The sequence below is a fragment of the Lytechinus variegatus genome, chromosome 7, assembly GCF_018143015.1.
Source record: "Lytechinus variegatus isolate NC3 chromosome 7, Lvar_3.0, whole genome shotgun sequence".
NCBI lineage: Eukaryota > Metazoa > Echinodermata > Echinoidea > Temnopleuroida > Toxopneustidae > Lytechinus > Lytechinus variegatus.
In genome coordinates, this window is record NC_054746.1 from 38,575,695 (window position 1) to 38,590,791 (window position 15,097).

Consider the following 15,097-nt stretch of genomic DNA (forward strand, 5'->3'; position numbering starts at 1 on the left):
CAAAGATATCCATAATTAATTTATACATAAAATTAATAAGTTTTTGATATGCAGATTTTGTCTAAAATGTCAACAAAATACATAATTTCAAATAAATTTCAATATGATCTTGTATAGATTGTAGTTTGGTTTGAAATTTGAAAAGAAACAAAAATGTTATAGTAAAGCTATCAATGAAATGTGATATCATTACCTTTGTTGATGATTCCATTGTTCTCTGTTCTTTCTTTTGAGATGTCTTCTTTTGAACAAAGTACCTGGAGAGAAATGACAAAATATTATTCAAAAAGACAGCTCAAATACATGTATTTCATCTGGTTTGTAAAAGCTTGAAAAGCAAAAATTTAAGGAGATTTCAAGTGATATTTTTCATGTCCAAGTCTCAATATGGGACACAAATATTACTAACTTTGAACATTCATCAATTCCAATCCCAATTAAAGAACTAAAGTAAGAACTTTCAATTTTCCATTTTCAATGTGGTTACATGGAAAAAAAACAGATCCACTTACTTTCTAGCATTAGCATAAGCTGAGAGAGCAATATCAATGTCTACTAGTAAAGGTTGAGGTCTATCATCTTCTTCCTCCTCTCCTTCATCATCATACTGCATGTAGGGATCCCTGTTAATATCATGAACAAAAAATAGATACATCTCATATGAATCAATAGAAAACCACGTCATGGGTGAAAGTGGGTTATTTCATTGATGAACACAACATAACTGTAACCAAAATGGAGATGATTACATTTTGTATTTTACTATTCATACACATCTGATGGGTAATCATTCAATCTATTAGATGTGATTCATTCAATAAAAAACATGAATTACCATATACCAATGAGGATCTGACATCTTAAACAAGCAGAGGCTTTATATACTTAAAGGGATGCTCCCGGCTGAAAATATTTAGAGCTTAACAGATAGAGTAGAATTCACTGAGCAAAAAGCTGAAAATTTTATCAAAATCAGATAACAATTAACAGAGTTATTGAATTTTAAAGTTTAGCAATATTTTGTGAAAACAGTAATCATGAATATTCATTAGGTGGGCTGATGATGTCACATCTCCTCTTATTCTTTTGTATTTTATTATATGAAATTAGGTTTATTCAAATTTTTTCCTCCAAGTACTAGAAAAATTGGATTGACAACTGATTTAGAGCATTAGATATTTAATGCTGCAACTTATTTCGTTACAAAGGAAACATATTATTCACACAAGTATGAAATAATTGAAAAAATATGATTTTAATAACATAAGAAACCGGAAAGTGGAGATGTGACATCATCAGCCCACCTAATGAATATTCATGATGACTGTTTTCACAAAATATTGCTTAACTTTAAACTTCAATTTGTTATCCGATTTTGATGAAATTTTCACCATTTTGCTCAGTGAATTCTACTCTATGTATTAAGATATAGATTTTTTCAGCCCGGACCACCCCTTTTACTAAATTTTTACTGCGAAGTAGATCTCAGCTGGGAAAGATCCGATTGACAGTAGCTATTTTCATAGAGATTGAGAAACATGCAAAGAGTGCATCCAAAGCCATTGCCTATGGACTTAGATCAACTTGAGTCCTGAAGCAATGTGTAATTGTGTTACTTCAAGATCATTGTTGGAAGGACAATTTAGATTAACTACTTCCACAGCTCTTTACATAAATGGCCAAAATAAAAATGTTGACAGACCTTCAACAAGTAGGACGTGTCCCAAGATCAGTCTTATCTTAATTTTGGTGATGAGCAGCTGATGTAAAGAAAGGCTAACATCAACATAAAGTGTTAATACAAAACTTGAAATCCCTGACTTACAAACCTGAGAAGCATTTGGAAATGATTGGTGTCAAGTTTTAAGCCTTTGATAGCTGATGCTACAGGATCACCTTGTGTTTGAGCTTCCTTGATGATACTGTCAATCTCCTTCCAATCTATCTGATTAGCTACTGCACTACGGACCACTCGAAGGGCCTGCTCAACCTGTGTATATAAAGGATGAACAAGTAATCTGCTGATTCCTCCACAACAGAGACCTAACCCTTACATTCTTACAAGAAGCGATTGATCAATACTGTCAAATTAAGGGATTAGAGATATACCATCTGTGTTATTCATCAATAAATAGCCATATTTGAACATTAAAACTTCGTTAAATTTTTAAAAAGATTAGATGTATAATATTATAGTGTATCAGTAATGGAATTATGGAGCATTCAGTAAACCATCCCTGATCAAAGCCCAAGTCAATCTAAATGATAGCTTGATTTTAAGAAATACAGAAAATCAAACAAGTATAATTCTGAACCTTTCATCAAAATTGGATGTAAAATAAGAAAGTTATAACTTTTCTTGAAGTTTTTATTTATCTTCAACAAAACACAAAATCAAGATGATATCCAAATGAAAGAGATGGTGATGTCACACACACTATGTTTTTTTTAATTGTATGAAGTGGAGAATATTTAATTTTATACAATAAGGGAGCTTTTCATTGCATCATACTACACATTCAAAGCCTGTAAATGAACAATATCATATAGAAAGGAACATGAATGAAAGGTCTAAATCAAATTCTGTCTCTATGGCAGCAGTATACCAACATGTGACTACAATCCATACATATTATCAAGGAAATTGATATCCCCCATGATACTTACCAGAGGAAGATTTATTTCAATCAGTGCTCCTTTCTTTTCATTCAGTTCCTGTTAAAGACATGACAAATAATTATATCCAATTCACGAGGATTGAAAATTAGTTATTACATCATTAGTTCCTCTGTTAGTTTATCTGAATCATTTTTCACGGAGGCCCCTGCAAAGAAAAGGAAATACAATATTTCAGGGTGGAAAAACAGCCCTCTGGTTTTTGTGTTTCCATGAACAAGCCACCATATCACAAAATTATTTCACTTCACATCTAATCTACAATATAACTCATCAAGAATTTGTATTAACACTTTTATAATTTATTTTTACTTTATTTATAGTTTATTTTTATCAATAAGATTCACCCTCCCATCTTAAGCTCATTCCCAAACTTATTGATTTTCTTTTTCATCTACAGAATGTAGAAAACAGTAAGCGAGAGGTAAACAAGCTCAAAATTTCATAGATAGATAAAACGGATAACAAATAATGATTTCTATTATTCATGTAGTTTAGAATGTCATATAAGTACATACTGCAAATATTTACCTGATTCTTTTGAAGTGAATTGATTCTCTTTTCATGATCCTTCTTCACATTATCCAGCTTTTTTAATGCTTCTCTTTCCTTCAAAAAATAAGGAGAAATGGTTGAGAAATTTATCTTCATCATCACCATCATTATAATCATCATCATCATCATCATCACCATCATCATAATACCATCATCATCACAATCACCATCATCATCGTCATTGTCATCATTGTCATTGTCATCATCATCATCATCATTACCACCACCACCATCATCATCATCACCATCACTATCATCAGCATCGTCATCATCACTATCATCTTCATCATTACCACCACAATCACCATCATTACCACCACCATCATCATCATTATTATCATCAGTATTATCATCATCATCATCATTATCATCATCATCATCATCATCACCATCACCATTATCATCATCATCATCACCTTCACCAACATTTTCATCAATAGAGAGAGTAAACATACACACCCCCTTGTAAAATTCTGATAGACATTGAAATAATTTCTTTATCATAAAAAAATCACAAGTATGTGAATTTACCTTTTCAAACTATGGTTAAGAAAGTGTGAATGCTATATTTACCTGCTGGAGAACCTTCATATCTAACTTCTGACTTTCCATCATTGGAAAGAACATATCTACAGCCTGGAACGAAGGTTATCAGATCAATATCAGTTAAACTTGCTCAGTAATAAACTGCTGCTCTTTTTTTTAAATGAACACTAGTTGTTTTTTTTTTCTTGATAAAAACACATGAGATGAACTGGATATATGGTAGCCAACTATAACCGTGTTATCATGCAATTTACCCTTTAATTATGTCTTCTAGAGTAAAATCATTCTGTCAATAGACAATTATATCTTGGACTTTCAGAAGCTTAGTGATGTGAAATGAGTTCTACTCTCAACGACCTACAAACATAACAGCAGTGAGGGTTAATATCAATAATGAGAGGATAATAGCCAAGAGCTTTTTTATTGGGCACGTTACTGTTTTTGATCATACAAAGCAGTTATTTACACAAAATGGTGCAATGATTCCTGATCAAATTGAGGGGAAGTTACTCTACTATTGATACAACTTGAGCTGTTAATGCCTTTTCACAGGACGAGTTAGTTTTTTTTTATTGTTGATATACATGCCGGCAAATGAGGATTGGAAATTTGCCAACCTAACTAATGACTTCCTTTCAAATTTCCTACTGTACTGGGACAAATATAAATCCAGACTGGTGATAATGGAACTCTGATTCATAAACCACACTCAAACATACAAAGATCTCTTTAAAAGGGCATGGAAGCTCTATTCTGAGAATAGTTAAATAAACAAAATATGTACATATTTTTCAAGAAAAATTTGATTAGAAGCAACATTTTAATACATGTGGAACTCTTACATTTCTTTATCGATAGAGAAAAGGGGATGATAGGTCTGGAAACAAAATATCTTGATATAAATGTCAGAAATATATACACATAGCTTCTCTTCTAAGAAAGAGTAATGGAAGTTATTGACAGAATTCCATATAAACATTATATCTTTCTTTAATATGACTATCCATAACTCATTGTCGTACCTGATCAAATGTATCAAATTCTAGGTATGGTTGTGATTCATGTTGTTTAAACAGGAATGGATGAAACTCGGTGTACCTGAAATAATAATAAAAAATCATATTTCAACTTAAATTTGCTCCTGAAAGTACTACTCTTGTCTAATTCTATAAAAACACATGGGTTGAGGGTCAGGGTTCTGATCGGGTTTTGGGACCACACAGATGTGAGTTTAAATACTAGGTTTGAGGTTAGGTTTCAAGTTTGGTTTCATGTGTATATTACTAATAGAGGTCCTCTACCAGAATGCTCTTTTTGAGGAGAGCCTAAGCTCAGATCAGGATCATATAGACATGGGACTGAACTCCAGTGTCACAATTGTGGTCAACATGGACATAAGATCAAGGCCTGTCCTTTTTCTTCTAGGCCATGAAGAGAGAGCCTTGCTTTTTGCAAACGAAACGATGGAATATGTATCAAAAAATTCTTAAAAACAACTCATTCCAAAGTGACTGTATTGTCAGAAACGTAAAGAAAAAACATATTACTAATGTAACAGACTCTTTTTCAATTGATAATCATGTTTGTGAAAATGCGGATGGCAGCAATGAAATCTACTCAATTCCATACAATGATCCTCAACAATCGTCACAATTAAACGTAATAATCAGGATGAAATTATCTGTAGTTCTAAAAAACAGTTTTATCAGAACCCCCTCAATTGGCTCACAAGTCACAACAAGATGATCCTATTATCGAAGATAACCTATTATCTGAAAATAATCATCCTGAAGATCAATTCTTCACCAACCAGTAAAATATGGTGATGAAGATGTGCATAAATCAGCATACTAACTACCAGTATATCTAAATAACAATATGAAAATCAAGAATAAAAGTGGTCTTAGAATAGCACATCATAACATAAAGGTCACTTCTCCAAAATCTTGATGAAGTGAAAGTTACTGTGCAGGAGAATGGATTCGACACATTGGCACTAAATGAAACTCCTCATTTGTGAAAACATATGTGATGCCACAATACAATTGAGGACTATGTTGTCTACAAGAAAGATCATAATATTCTCAGAGTATTGATTTAAGTAAATTAGAAAAGATTGCGCCATTAATGAAGGTAAGAGACTTGATAATGGATGAAGCTCAATTTGTTGATGTTGAGGTAATGCAACCTAAATTATCACCAATATTTGCCTGGTACAGAATGCCTAATTCTAATATTGTTTTATTTGATACTGTTGAAAAGATTTTAATGAAAGCAGATGAAGAAAACAAAGATATAATTTTCTCTACATGATTTCAACTGCTATTACCTTGCAAGAGACTATGATAATTGTTACACTAATAGATAAAGAGTAATGTGTAACTATTTTCCATTAGTACAGATCATTGAAAAGCCTACAAGAATAACTCCTGATACATCAAAGATAATCGACCATAATTTTAGGAACAATGAAACAAAAACTGCTGAAAGTGACGTAATGCATATTGGAACCAGTGACCATTCATTGGATATCATATGGCGAAAAAACCATACATTCGCTATCAAAACAGTCCACGTTTACAGAACCTACAGAAGTTACAAGAACTTCAATGAAAATGATTTCTGTTATGGATTAAGTGAGATTGGCTGGAATGTCCACTATTTTTTTAGAATATGTCTTAAATTACTCGCAAATCTATTTTTTTAAACCTTTTTTTACTAAATGTTTCTTGTATTTGAGTCAGTACAATAAATACCCCTATTTGCTTTGAAGTTATATAACAAATTAATATCTTGATATTAAATTCAATTCCATTTTATATAACTTTGAGTACTTTAAATCATACTGATAACCATGCAGTTTTCATGGCTCAGTCAACTGTTACCCTTGTATACTTACTTCCTCATACATGAATGTACATAAATTTATTCTATTTCTATAGAATTTGTTTGTTCATTGTGTAATCAGTAACTCTATTTCAATTATCTCTGCATATCATGCATATTTTCATTGTCATATGTACGAGTTGTTTTTGTTCATTTGAATGGCCCCTTTGTAAAGCCTAGCAGCTAATTAGGGCTTATACCGTGAATAAATGAATGAATCAAATCAAATCAAAATTAGATCAGCTGATGCCAAAATCTAAGTTTAGTGTTCACTTACAAATGACTTGCAGAAAATAATTAGTTTCTGAGGCATGTATGCTATAAAATACACAAATATATGTATCACAGTCAATGTCATGATGTTCTTGAGTGGAATTGCCTAACATAGCAATATATCAGAAAATTTGTATATTTTTTAGGAATGAAGATTTGTCTAAAAATGAGTGATCACCATCAACTCAAAATTTGCACAACGATGACCAACATATTCAACTATAATACTTTGAAAACCACTATGAAATCATTTTCTTTCAGATATAATGTCAGTATCATTGATAAATCAAATACTTACGTCAATAGTTCTGAATCTTCACCATCTTGTGATGCTGTGGGTTTCTTTTCTCTCTTCTGAATGATGTAGCCCTGGGTAGAAATATATAAAATAACAATGCTTAATGTTCTATAAAGATAGAAGATGACAGAGAGAGTGGTCATGTACAGTGATGCATTAAAGATGAGCATGTAAACATCACCAACCAAACTGGCTGATAAAGATTTACAGAGACATAGATGACAACAATACTGGCAACCTGCTTATGAAGTACATAGATTTTGAAGACCAAGTGAGTTCATGGTTTTTGGCAGACTTGTAACATTGGCATACCTGTATAACCTGCTACAACATAATTCCATGAAAAAAAACAAAAAGATTCTGCACATGTTTTGTTTTACCCTGACAATTTCATATTCATCATACATCTAGAATTGCAAAGAAAATTATACAAAGTAGAAAGAATCAATAAAACTGGGGTACACACATGTTTCCACTGACCTGCTTCATAATTCAACTAATTTCATTCATATTTAAAACGCAGACCAAATGAATATCAGCTGGTATGTACAGCTGATCAATCACCTATTCTACCATGGGACGTCAATGCGCATGGTATGAAACATGCGCAGATCAGGACGCAAACAACTAAAGATGTAAAACGTCCTTAATAAATCACAAAAAAACGAACAAAATATGAAGAGATATCTTGCCTTGCATTCCAAACCTGACTTCTCCACATACTGCTCTCCTTCTGACAAGGAGGCCATAACCCGAGACATGTCTGCATGTATACAATTAAAAACAAATAAACATCTTTCTAAAAATCAGCATTTTTACAGACTATTTAACTAAGGGGTGTTGCAAGAAACAATATGCCATCAATTACAAATATACCACTGCAATTATAAAATTGATAGATACATTTTAGCTTGCACTCCTTGTTTCAAGGAGCAGATTAGCAAATCACAAATTTGCAATTAACTGCAAGACACATGACTGATTTAGGGACCAAAAAAACTGACTTGCAATTGAACACAAGTTTATTGCAACATCACATAAGGGTTACAATAGATGGCAAGTGCTGAAACAATCTCTCAAATTCTACATTAACTATGATCTGTAAAGAGTCAGTACCGTTACTCTGAAGTTAATTTCAATGGATGTGTAAATACACACAAATACTTCATAACATTCTGCTTCTAATTCATCTTGTTTTATCTAAGGACATGTCATTTTCACCAAAGTTTGCACACCGTTACTTTAGCACCTGAATATTTCAAATATGCAAAAAATAACATGGGTTTATGTGCTTGATTTTTTGCTATTGAGCTTTTAATTTCATTGTATTGGAAGTTTTCGAGAATTGCACATTCAAAAGAATTTGGCATTTTTCGACCCCACAAGATCACTACGATGGGATTAAAAAGTTGACATTTCTATATCAAATCTGACTTAAATGCTGCACTTTATTCAAAATACATGTCATTTTCACCAAAATTTGCAAGCCTGTAGATGAAGATTTACTTAAGCGGTGTAATCATTAACTAGCACATCAATGATTTGGAGCTCATTCGCCATCTTGCAACAAAATTTAAAACAATTTTGAATTTCAGCCCAGTTGACACTGAAGAGAATTTCATTGGCAAAATAATTTGAGGAAATAAAAATAAAATTGATGCAAAAGTGAACGAGAAGAAGCATTTTTTTTGTGATTTATGAATAAATTTTGTATTAATTAGCATAAATAATTTTCTAGTCAAAATTCTGTGTACAAGTTTGGTGAGCCTCATGCAACTATACCAGATGGAAGAAAAAAAATCAAAATTGGTCAAAAAATAAAGAAGAAATAGAATTTTCTGTGATTTATGAATAAATTTCACATGAAATACCATAATTACTTTTTACTAAAAATTTCAAATTTCTGTGTAGAAGTTTGGTCAACCTCATGAAGCTCTACCAGATGAAAGCAAAAAAATCACAATCGGTCAACAAATAAAGTAGGAGCATTTTTGATAAATTTTGAAAAATGTGCATAAATTAGCACATTCATTGAGTTTTGAAGTTTTGTATCCCCCACCTAGAGCAATCATATAAAGCAAACAGAATTGAAATTGGACTTGAAATGACAAATAAGAAGCATTTTTAAATTGTGGATGGACAATAGACGATGGATGAGGCCACGCCACAGCATAAGCTCATCTGGCCTTTTAGGCCAGTTGAGCTAAAAATTAGGGGTTCATATGCTCGATTTAAAACTATCAGCAGTTTGTTGGACTCAGCAAGTGTGTTACCAAAACACCAAAAAATGAGCCAAAGGCTTTGTATCTATGTGAGGAAAAATTTCAAACCAATCTACCATTTATTCGAAACTGAGGTCATATTCGCTGTACATTGCTGCACTTCAAAGTAAAATATTCAGAAATTGTAATAGTATTCAAAAAAACATTTGTTCATCAATTATTTTCTACAAATTAGCTTTATAAAATAACACATGTGATATGTAGCTGATTAATCACCTGTTCATCTAGTTTGACATCAATGCAAATACAGTAGTGTAAAATATGCACAGATATCATGTGCACAAGACAAATATAACTGTGGAACGTCCTTAATTTGCTCTCTTTATTCTTTTCTCCATCCATTTCGTTCACTTTCTTTTGTCTTTTAAATTTTATGCACATTATCTTCTCTTCAATAACAAATATTTCATTTGGACAGAAATGAATACACATTTTAGGTGTTTATGTTGCATATTTTGATTTAAATAAAGAAATCACAATTATTATACACCAACCTTGCTGGATGTCAAATCCATTATTTCCTCTAGCGTTTGAAGGGAATCCTTGATTCTGAAGACAGTGTTCAATCAAGGCAGGTCCAAAGACTGTAAGAAATGAAATCAATTATCACACATTATCAACATTTTCATATTATATTCTGTGTCCTGTTTCATAAAACTTATCATTGACAAGTGCTAGAATTCTATGACCAAGCTCCTCTTGGCCAATCAAGGGACATGATTTCAGAAACTACTGATAAGTTTTCTGAAATCAGGTTTAATTCAAACTCTGGTATAAAGTTGTGTTGTAACTATGGAAAGCCAATTGTGAAATAAAATCTCAAACAGTATAGATTCAATGTATCAGCTCATTTGACTCTCGGGTTATTCATAATTGCCTAGGAAGGATAAATAAGACAGTTGCCTTCAACATTAAAGAATCAGGAAAGAGCACAGCAATTTTTTTTTGACATATGTGATTTCCCATAACTTTAGAACAGACTGAAACAATGGTCCAAGTTAAACTGGACTTTAGAATACGGGCCATACAGCGTAACGTAAGCCAGACTGTACCAGAATGGATGTAAATAGCAATAACATCTAACTTGTCATTGATGATAAGTCTCATGATACATGGCTCTGAAATTTACATTGACTAGACACACTGTTCACAAAGTTCTTACACTGAAAAGTATATGAAGAATACCATCCAAAAGATTGGAAGGTTATGCCATTATCACAGTTTTGAAATGGAGTACTCCAAGTCAACATTATCTGGGGATACTGTGTTTAAGCCCATGATCTAAACACTATAAAATATGTATTGCCTTCTATTATTCTATGGTTGGTATTATACAAGCAAATCAAATTTTTTCAAGACCTATCTCAGACATGTTGGCAAGGCTGATCTCTACCCAAATAAAAATCATAAATCAATTGATCAAATAATTTTTTTATCAAGTTGATCAATTATTCTTAACTTACTAAAATGAGGATTGAGTAGTTTCCTGATGTTATCTCCTGGTTTTCCTGCAGCTAAGATCTCTTGAATCCTGCAACCAAAGGGGAGGGGGAATATACCGAGAAAAATGAATTAAAAGATTTTATAATGAAGAAAGGTATTTCAATGAGCTGTTTAAAAAAATTATCCAATAAATTTATGAACTTGAATATGGAAAACCTATACCAATTGCTAATCAGATGATATGACTCAATCATACCTAGCCAGGTGGCTTCTAGAAAGTAAAAATCATTTACTAACGTAAGCTTACTCTCATACGAAGTCAGGTCTTCCTGATAATTGACCCACACGACGGAAGCCAAAACCTGAAACTTTCACCCCCGAGATTTCTACTTTCCTTCTAAAAGATCTAGCCCTAAATCATGTACATATTTTTCTCATTTTTTTTTTGATGAATTCTTGTTAAAAAAATAACAATGAGGGTGTAGAAATGTCGGACATGAAGTTTTATCCCATGTACATGATTTAGGGTTAGATCTTTTAGAAGGAAAGTAGAAATCTCGGGGGTGAAAGTTTCAGGTTTTGGCTTCCGTCGTGTGGGTCAATTACCAGGAAGACCTGGCTTCGTATGAGAGTAAGCTTACATTAGTAAATGATTTTTACTCTCTAGAAGCCGCCTGGCTAATCATACCATGAATGGTTTCCAATCTATCAAGTTATGCAAGGCCTCTTTCCTGCAAATAGACCAGTTTTTAGTTACTTCATGGACAATAAGCCAGTTCGTAGTTCCTTTCTCCGCATGATCAAAAGATTCTACGCATGATCAAAAGATTCTACGCATGATCAGAAGAAGGTCATTTGCACTGACATGGTGCTTTAAAATCTAATGAGATAAGCACCAACTTTGATGTCTTGATTATTCATATATTCTTTTGAATTTTCGTTTTCTTTTACATCCACAAAAAACAATGCTTCCACGAACGACTGGTATTTCACAGTTTGCAAATTACACTGTGCAACCACGTACGTGAACCACCTATAGGCTATGTATCAACTCAGTGGAGCCCGCCATTATAAAAGCCCTCTCGCGGTAGGTCGCCAAGCAATCTTGTTAGCGACGCATGTGAGCACCGTCTTGCTCACTCTCCAAAATGTATGCGATATTAAAATCCTAAAAACTAATGGAATCGTTAAAATTTAGTAAGGCTATGAATACTTATCATTTACATTGACTATCAGTGTATCAACCTATATCAGATTTACAAGCAAGTGTGGATAAGATTTCGAATTACCAGTAATTTTGATGAGTGATACAATATGCCAAAATTTATGAAAATATAGCGTAAATTTCATATAGCATTTCAAAATCGTTATTTTCAATATCTTCACAATTTTTCATTGTTTTAAAAAACATCTTATTACTTTAACTATAATTTTCCCGAACTGATAACCTTGGTAGGCTATTTTCTCCATCGCTTAAAATGGAATGTCGGGCTTTTGAAATCAGGTTAATTTTTGTTATATTTCTAAAAGAAAATCGTTAGATTCGAGCTACTATACCATTGTTCTCCCGAAGAAGGGTTATCATCTCATAATGTTGTGTAAATGATACATAACAATAAAACTTACGAGTGTAGCAATCCATGTTGGATAACATTTTTCAGTATGAGTTTCGTAATGAAGAGAAAAAATAGGTTCATTCTTAGCACGCGAGCCGCAGAATAATAAATTTTAGCGTGTGCAGACAGGGCTGATCGCCTTGACTGTCCGTTCGGATTATCCAGTCCGATACCGCGTCGGGTTGTATATTCCACGTACCTTTTCCCCTTGCGATGACCACTGTGCAGTTTTAGTGTTTAATTTTGATACTCAATCTGTGAAATTAATAGTTTACCGATATCTAAAAATGCTTGGAATATACCTGACACATAAATTATTTCATTTTCGGTAATTATTATTTCTTTCCTGAATTACAAAAAAGTCAAACTGCCTAGTGTCAAGAATGTGTAACATTGACTGTATAAAATTACAACATTATCAAGGTTTGGGAAATATCTTGTTAAGTTTGCCCAATGTCATCAGTATCTCACGGTATATGTTAAACAGAAAATATAGAACAAGTGTATATTTTGTAAATTCCACGGCCACCTATACCATCATGCGACATATATGAAACCGACGTGCATGGCCGCCGGGGGGGGTACTCAAATTATTTTAAAATCAAAGTAATAGCAATTTTATAGATCTGCAATATTCCTATCCATGCTCTCGTGATAATGACTTAAAATCATGGTGAGTTGCAATGGGGAGGGGTCGATGAGGGATACTGAAAAGGACCAAAATGAGATTGCAGGCCGGTAGAAATAAGAGGGGCAAATAGGTTAGTTTTATTGGAGGAGAGCTTGACCATAACAGAAGGGAAGGAATAATATGAGACGGTTGAAATTTAGATTGGGAGAGCTGATCTTTGAGATATAAAATGTCACAAACACAAAAACAAAAAAAAAGAGAGAACAGGGAGATAGGAGGAAAAGAGAAGCTCTTGCAATAAAATATATCAAACAGGCACTTGTCTGGGGCGAAAGTGAGTGATGATAACTTATGCCCGCCCCCCCCCCTCCCTCCACTCCCTAGTCAATCTTGGTAGCAGAGACACCGAGAAGATGATTGATGAAAAAGGGGCTAATGGGACCCGCAGAAAAAAAATCAGTAATCTTGAACAGGACAGCTTGAAACTTATAGTAGGATCCTCATATTGTATAGAATTATAATTATGATAAAAGGTAAAACTCCACGATAAACAACAGGAATTAATATTAGAAAATAAGGTTATTTGAAAGAGAGTGGGAAAAGGACCCCCCCCCCCCCCCTTTCTCCCGATCCGCTTGAGACACCTGAACCCGGCTCCCGGCCCTTCCTCTTCTTCTGTATATACCATCTCTTTAAGTTCGTGAGGCGGCCGTGGAATTTACAAAAAAATACAGTTGTTCTATATTTTCTGTTTAACATACAGTGAGATACTGATGACATTGGGCAAACTTAACATTATATTTTCCAAATCTTGACAATTTCTATCATGATTCTTGACCTATAAGATTGACGTTTTGTAATTCATGCAGGAAAGAAATAATAATTCTCGAAAATGAAATCATTAATATGTGTCAGGTATATTCCGAGCATTTTTCGATATCGGTATTTCACAGATTGAGTATCAAAATGAAGCACTATATAACTCTACAGTGGTCACTGCAAGGGGACAAGGTACGTGGAATATACCACCCGACACCAGTATGGGACTAGATAATCCCGCGCGACACACCAGGGGATCAGCCATGTCTGCGCGCGCTAAAAATTATCGTTCTGCGGCTCGCGTGCTAAGAATGAACTTGATTTTTCTCTTCATTACGAAACTCATCCTAAAAATGTTATCTAACATGGATTACTACACTCCTAAAATATATTGTAATGTATCATTTACACAACATTATGAGATGATAACCCTCCTTCTGGCAAACAGTTGGTATAGTAGTTCGAATCTAACAATTTTCTTTTAGAAATATAACAAAAATTAACCTGATTTTGAAGGCCTGCCATTTCCTCATAAAGCCGAGAAACAGTAATCTATCAACGTTATCAGTTCGGGAAAATTATACTAAATGTGATAAGATGTTTTTTAAAGCAATGAAAAATTATGAAAATATTTAAATTAAGGAATTTTGAAATGCTATACAAAATTTACACTATATTCTCATAAATTTTGGCACTTTGTATCACTCATTAAAATTGCTGATAATTCGTAATATAACCATCACTTGCTGGTAAATTCGGTATGAGTTTGTACACCGATAGTCAATGTAAATGATAAACATTCATAGCCTTACTAAATTTTAACGATTCTATTGGTTTTTAGGATTTTAATATCGCAGACATTATGGAGAGTGAGCAGAACGATGCTTACATGCGTTGCCAACGGGGTTGCTAGGCGCGAAAATCCGATTTAGCTCCGCCCACTTTTCACACTGAGTTGGAGGGATTCACGTACGTGCAACATGCTAAGATATGCATTTAAAGTAGGAATGCAACAAATGCCTTCATTAAGTGTTCATTTGTGTGCTATTCTAGTCACCTGGTCTATTCAATT

General features: G+C 33.3%; 1 protein-coding gene across 1 annotated transcript in view; it reads right to left on the bottom strand.

Annotated features, from left to right (window-relative positions):
• Window positions 1-15,097, bottom strand: part of LOC121419224 (nuclear export mediator factor NEMF-like) — a 47,503-nt gene that overhangs the window by 17,130 nt on the left and 15,276 nt on the right. The window contains exons 5-15 of the mRNA XM_041613584.1: window positions 10,980-11,047; window positions 10,011-10,100; window positions 7,927-7,997; window positions 7,235-7,305; window positions 4,800-4,875; window positions 3,805-3,867; window positions 3,208-3,285; window positions 2,668-2,715; window positions 1,830-1,990; window positions 513-623; window positions 194-257 (exon numbers count right to left, since the gene is read on the bottom strand). Of these exons, the coding sequence (XP_041469518.1) occupies window positions 194-257; window positions 513-623; window positions 1,830-1,990; window positions 2,668-2,715; window positions 3,208-3,285; window positions 3,805-3,867; window positions 4,800-4,875; window positions 7,235-7,305; window positions 7,927-7,997; window positions 10,011-10,100; window positions 10,980-11,047 (901 nt within the window). The remainder of the gene's footprint in view (window positions 1-193; window positions 258-512; window positions 624-1,829; window positions 1,991-2,667; window positions 2,716-3,207; window positions 3,286-3,804; window positions 3,868-4,799; window positions 4,876-7,234; window positions 7,306-7,926; window positions 7,998-10,010; window positions 10,101-10,979; window positions 11,048-15,097) is intronic.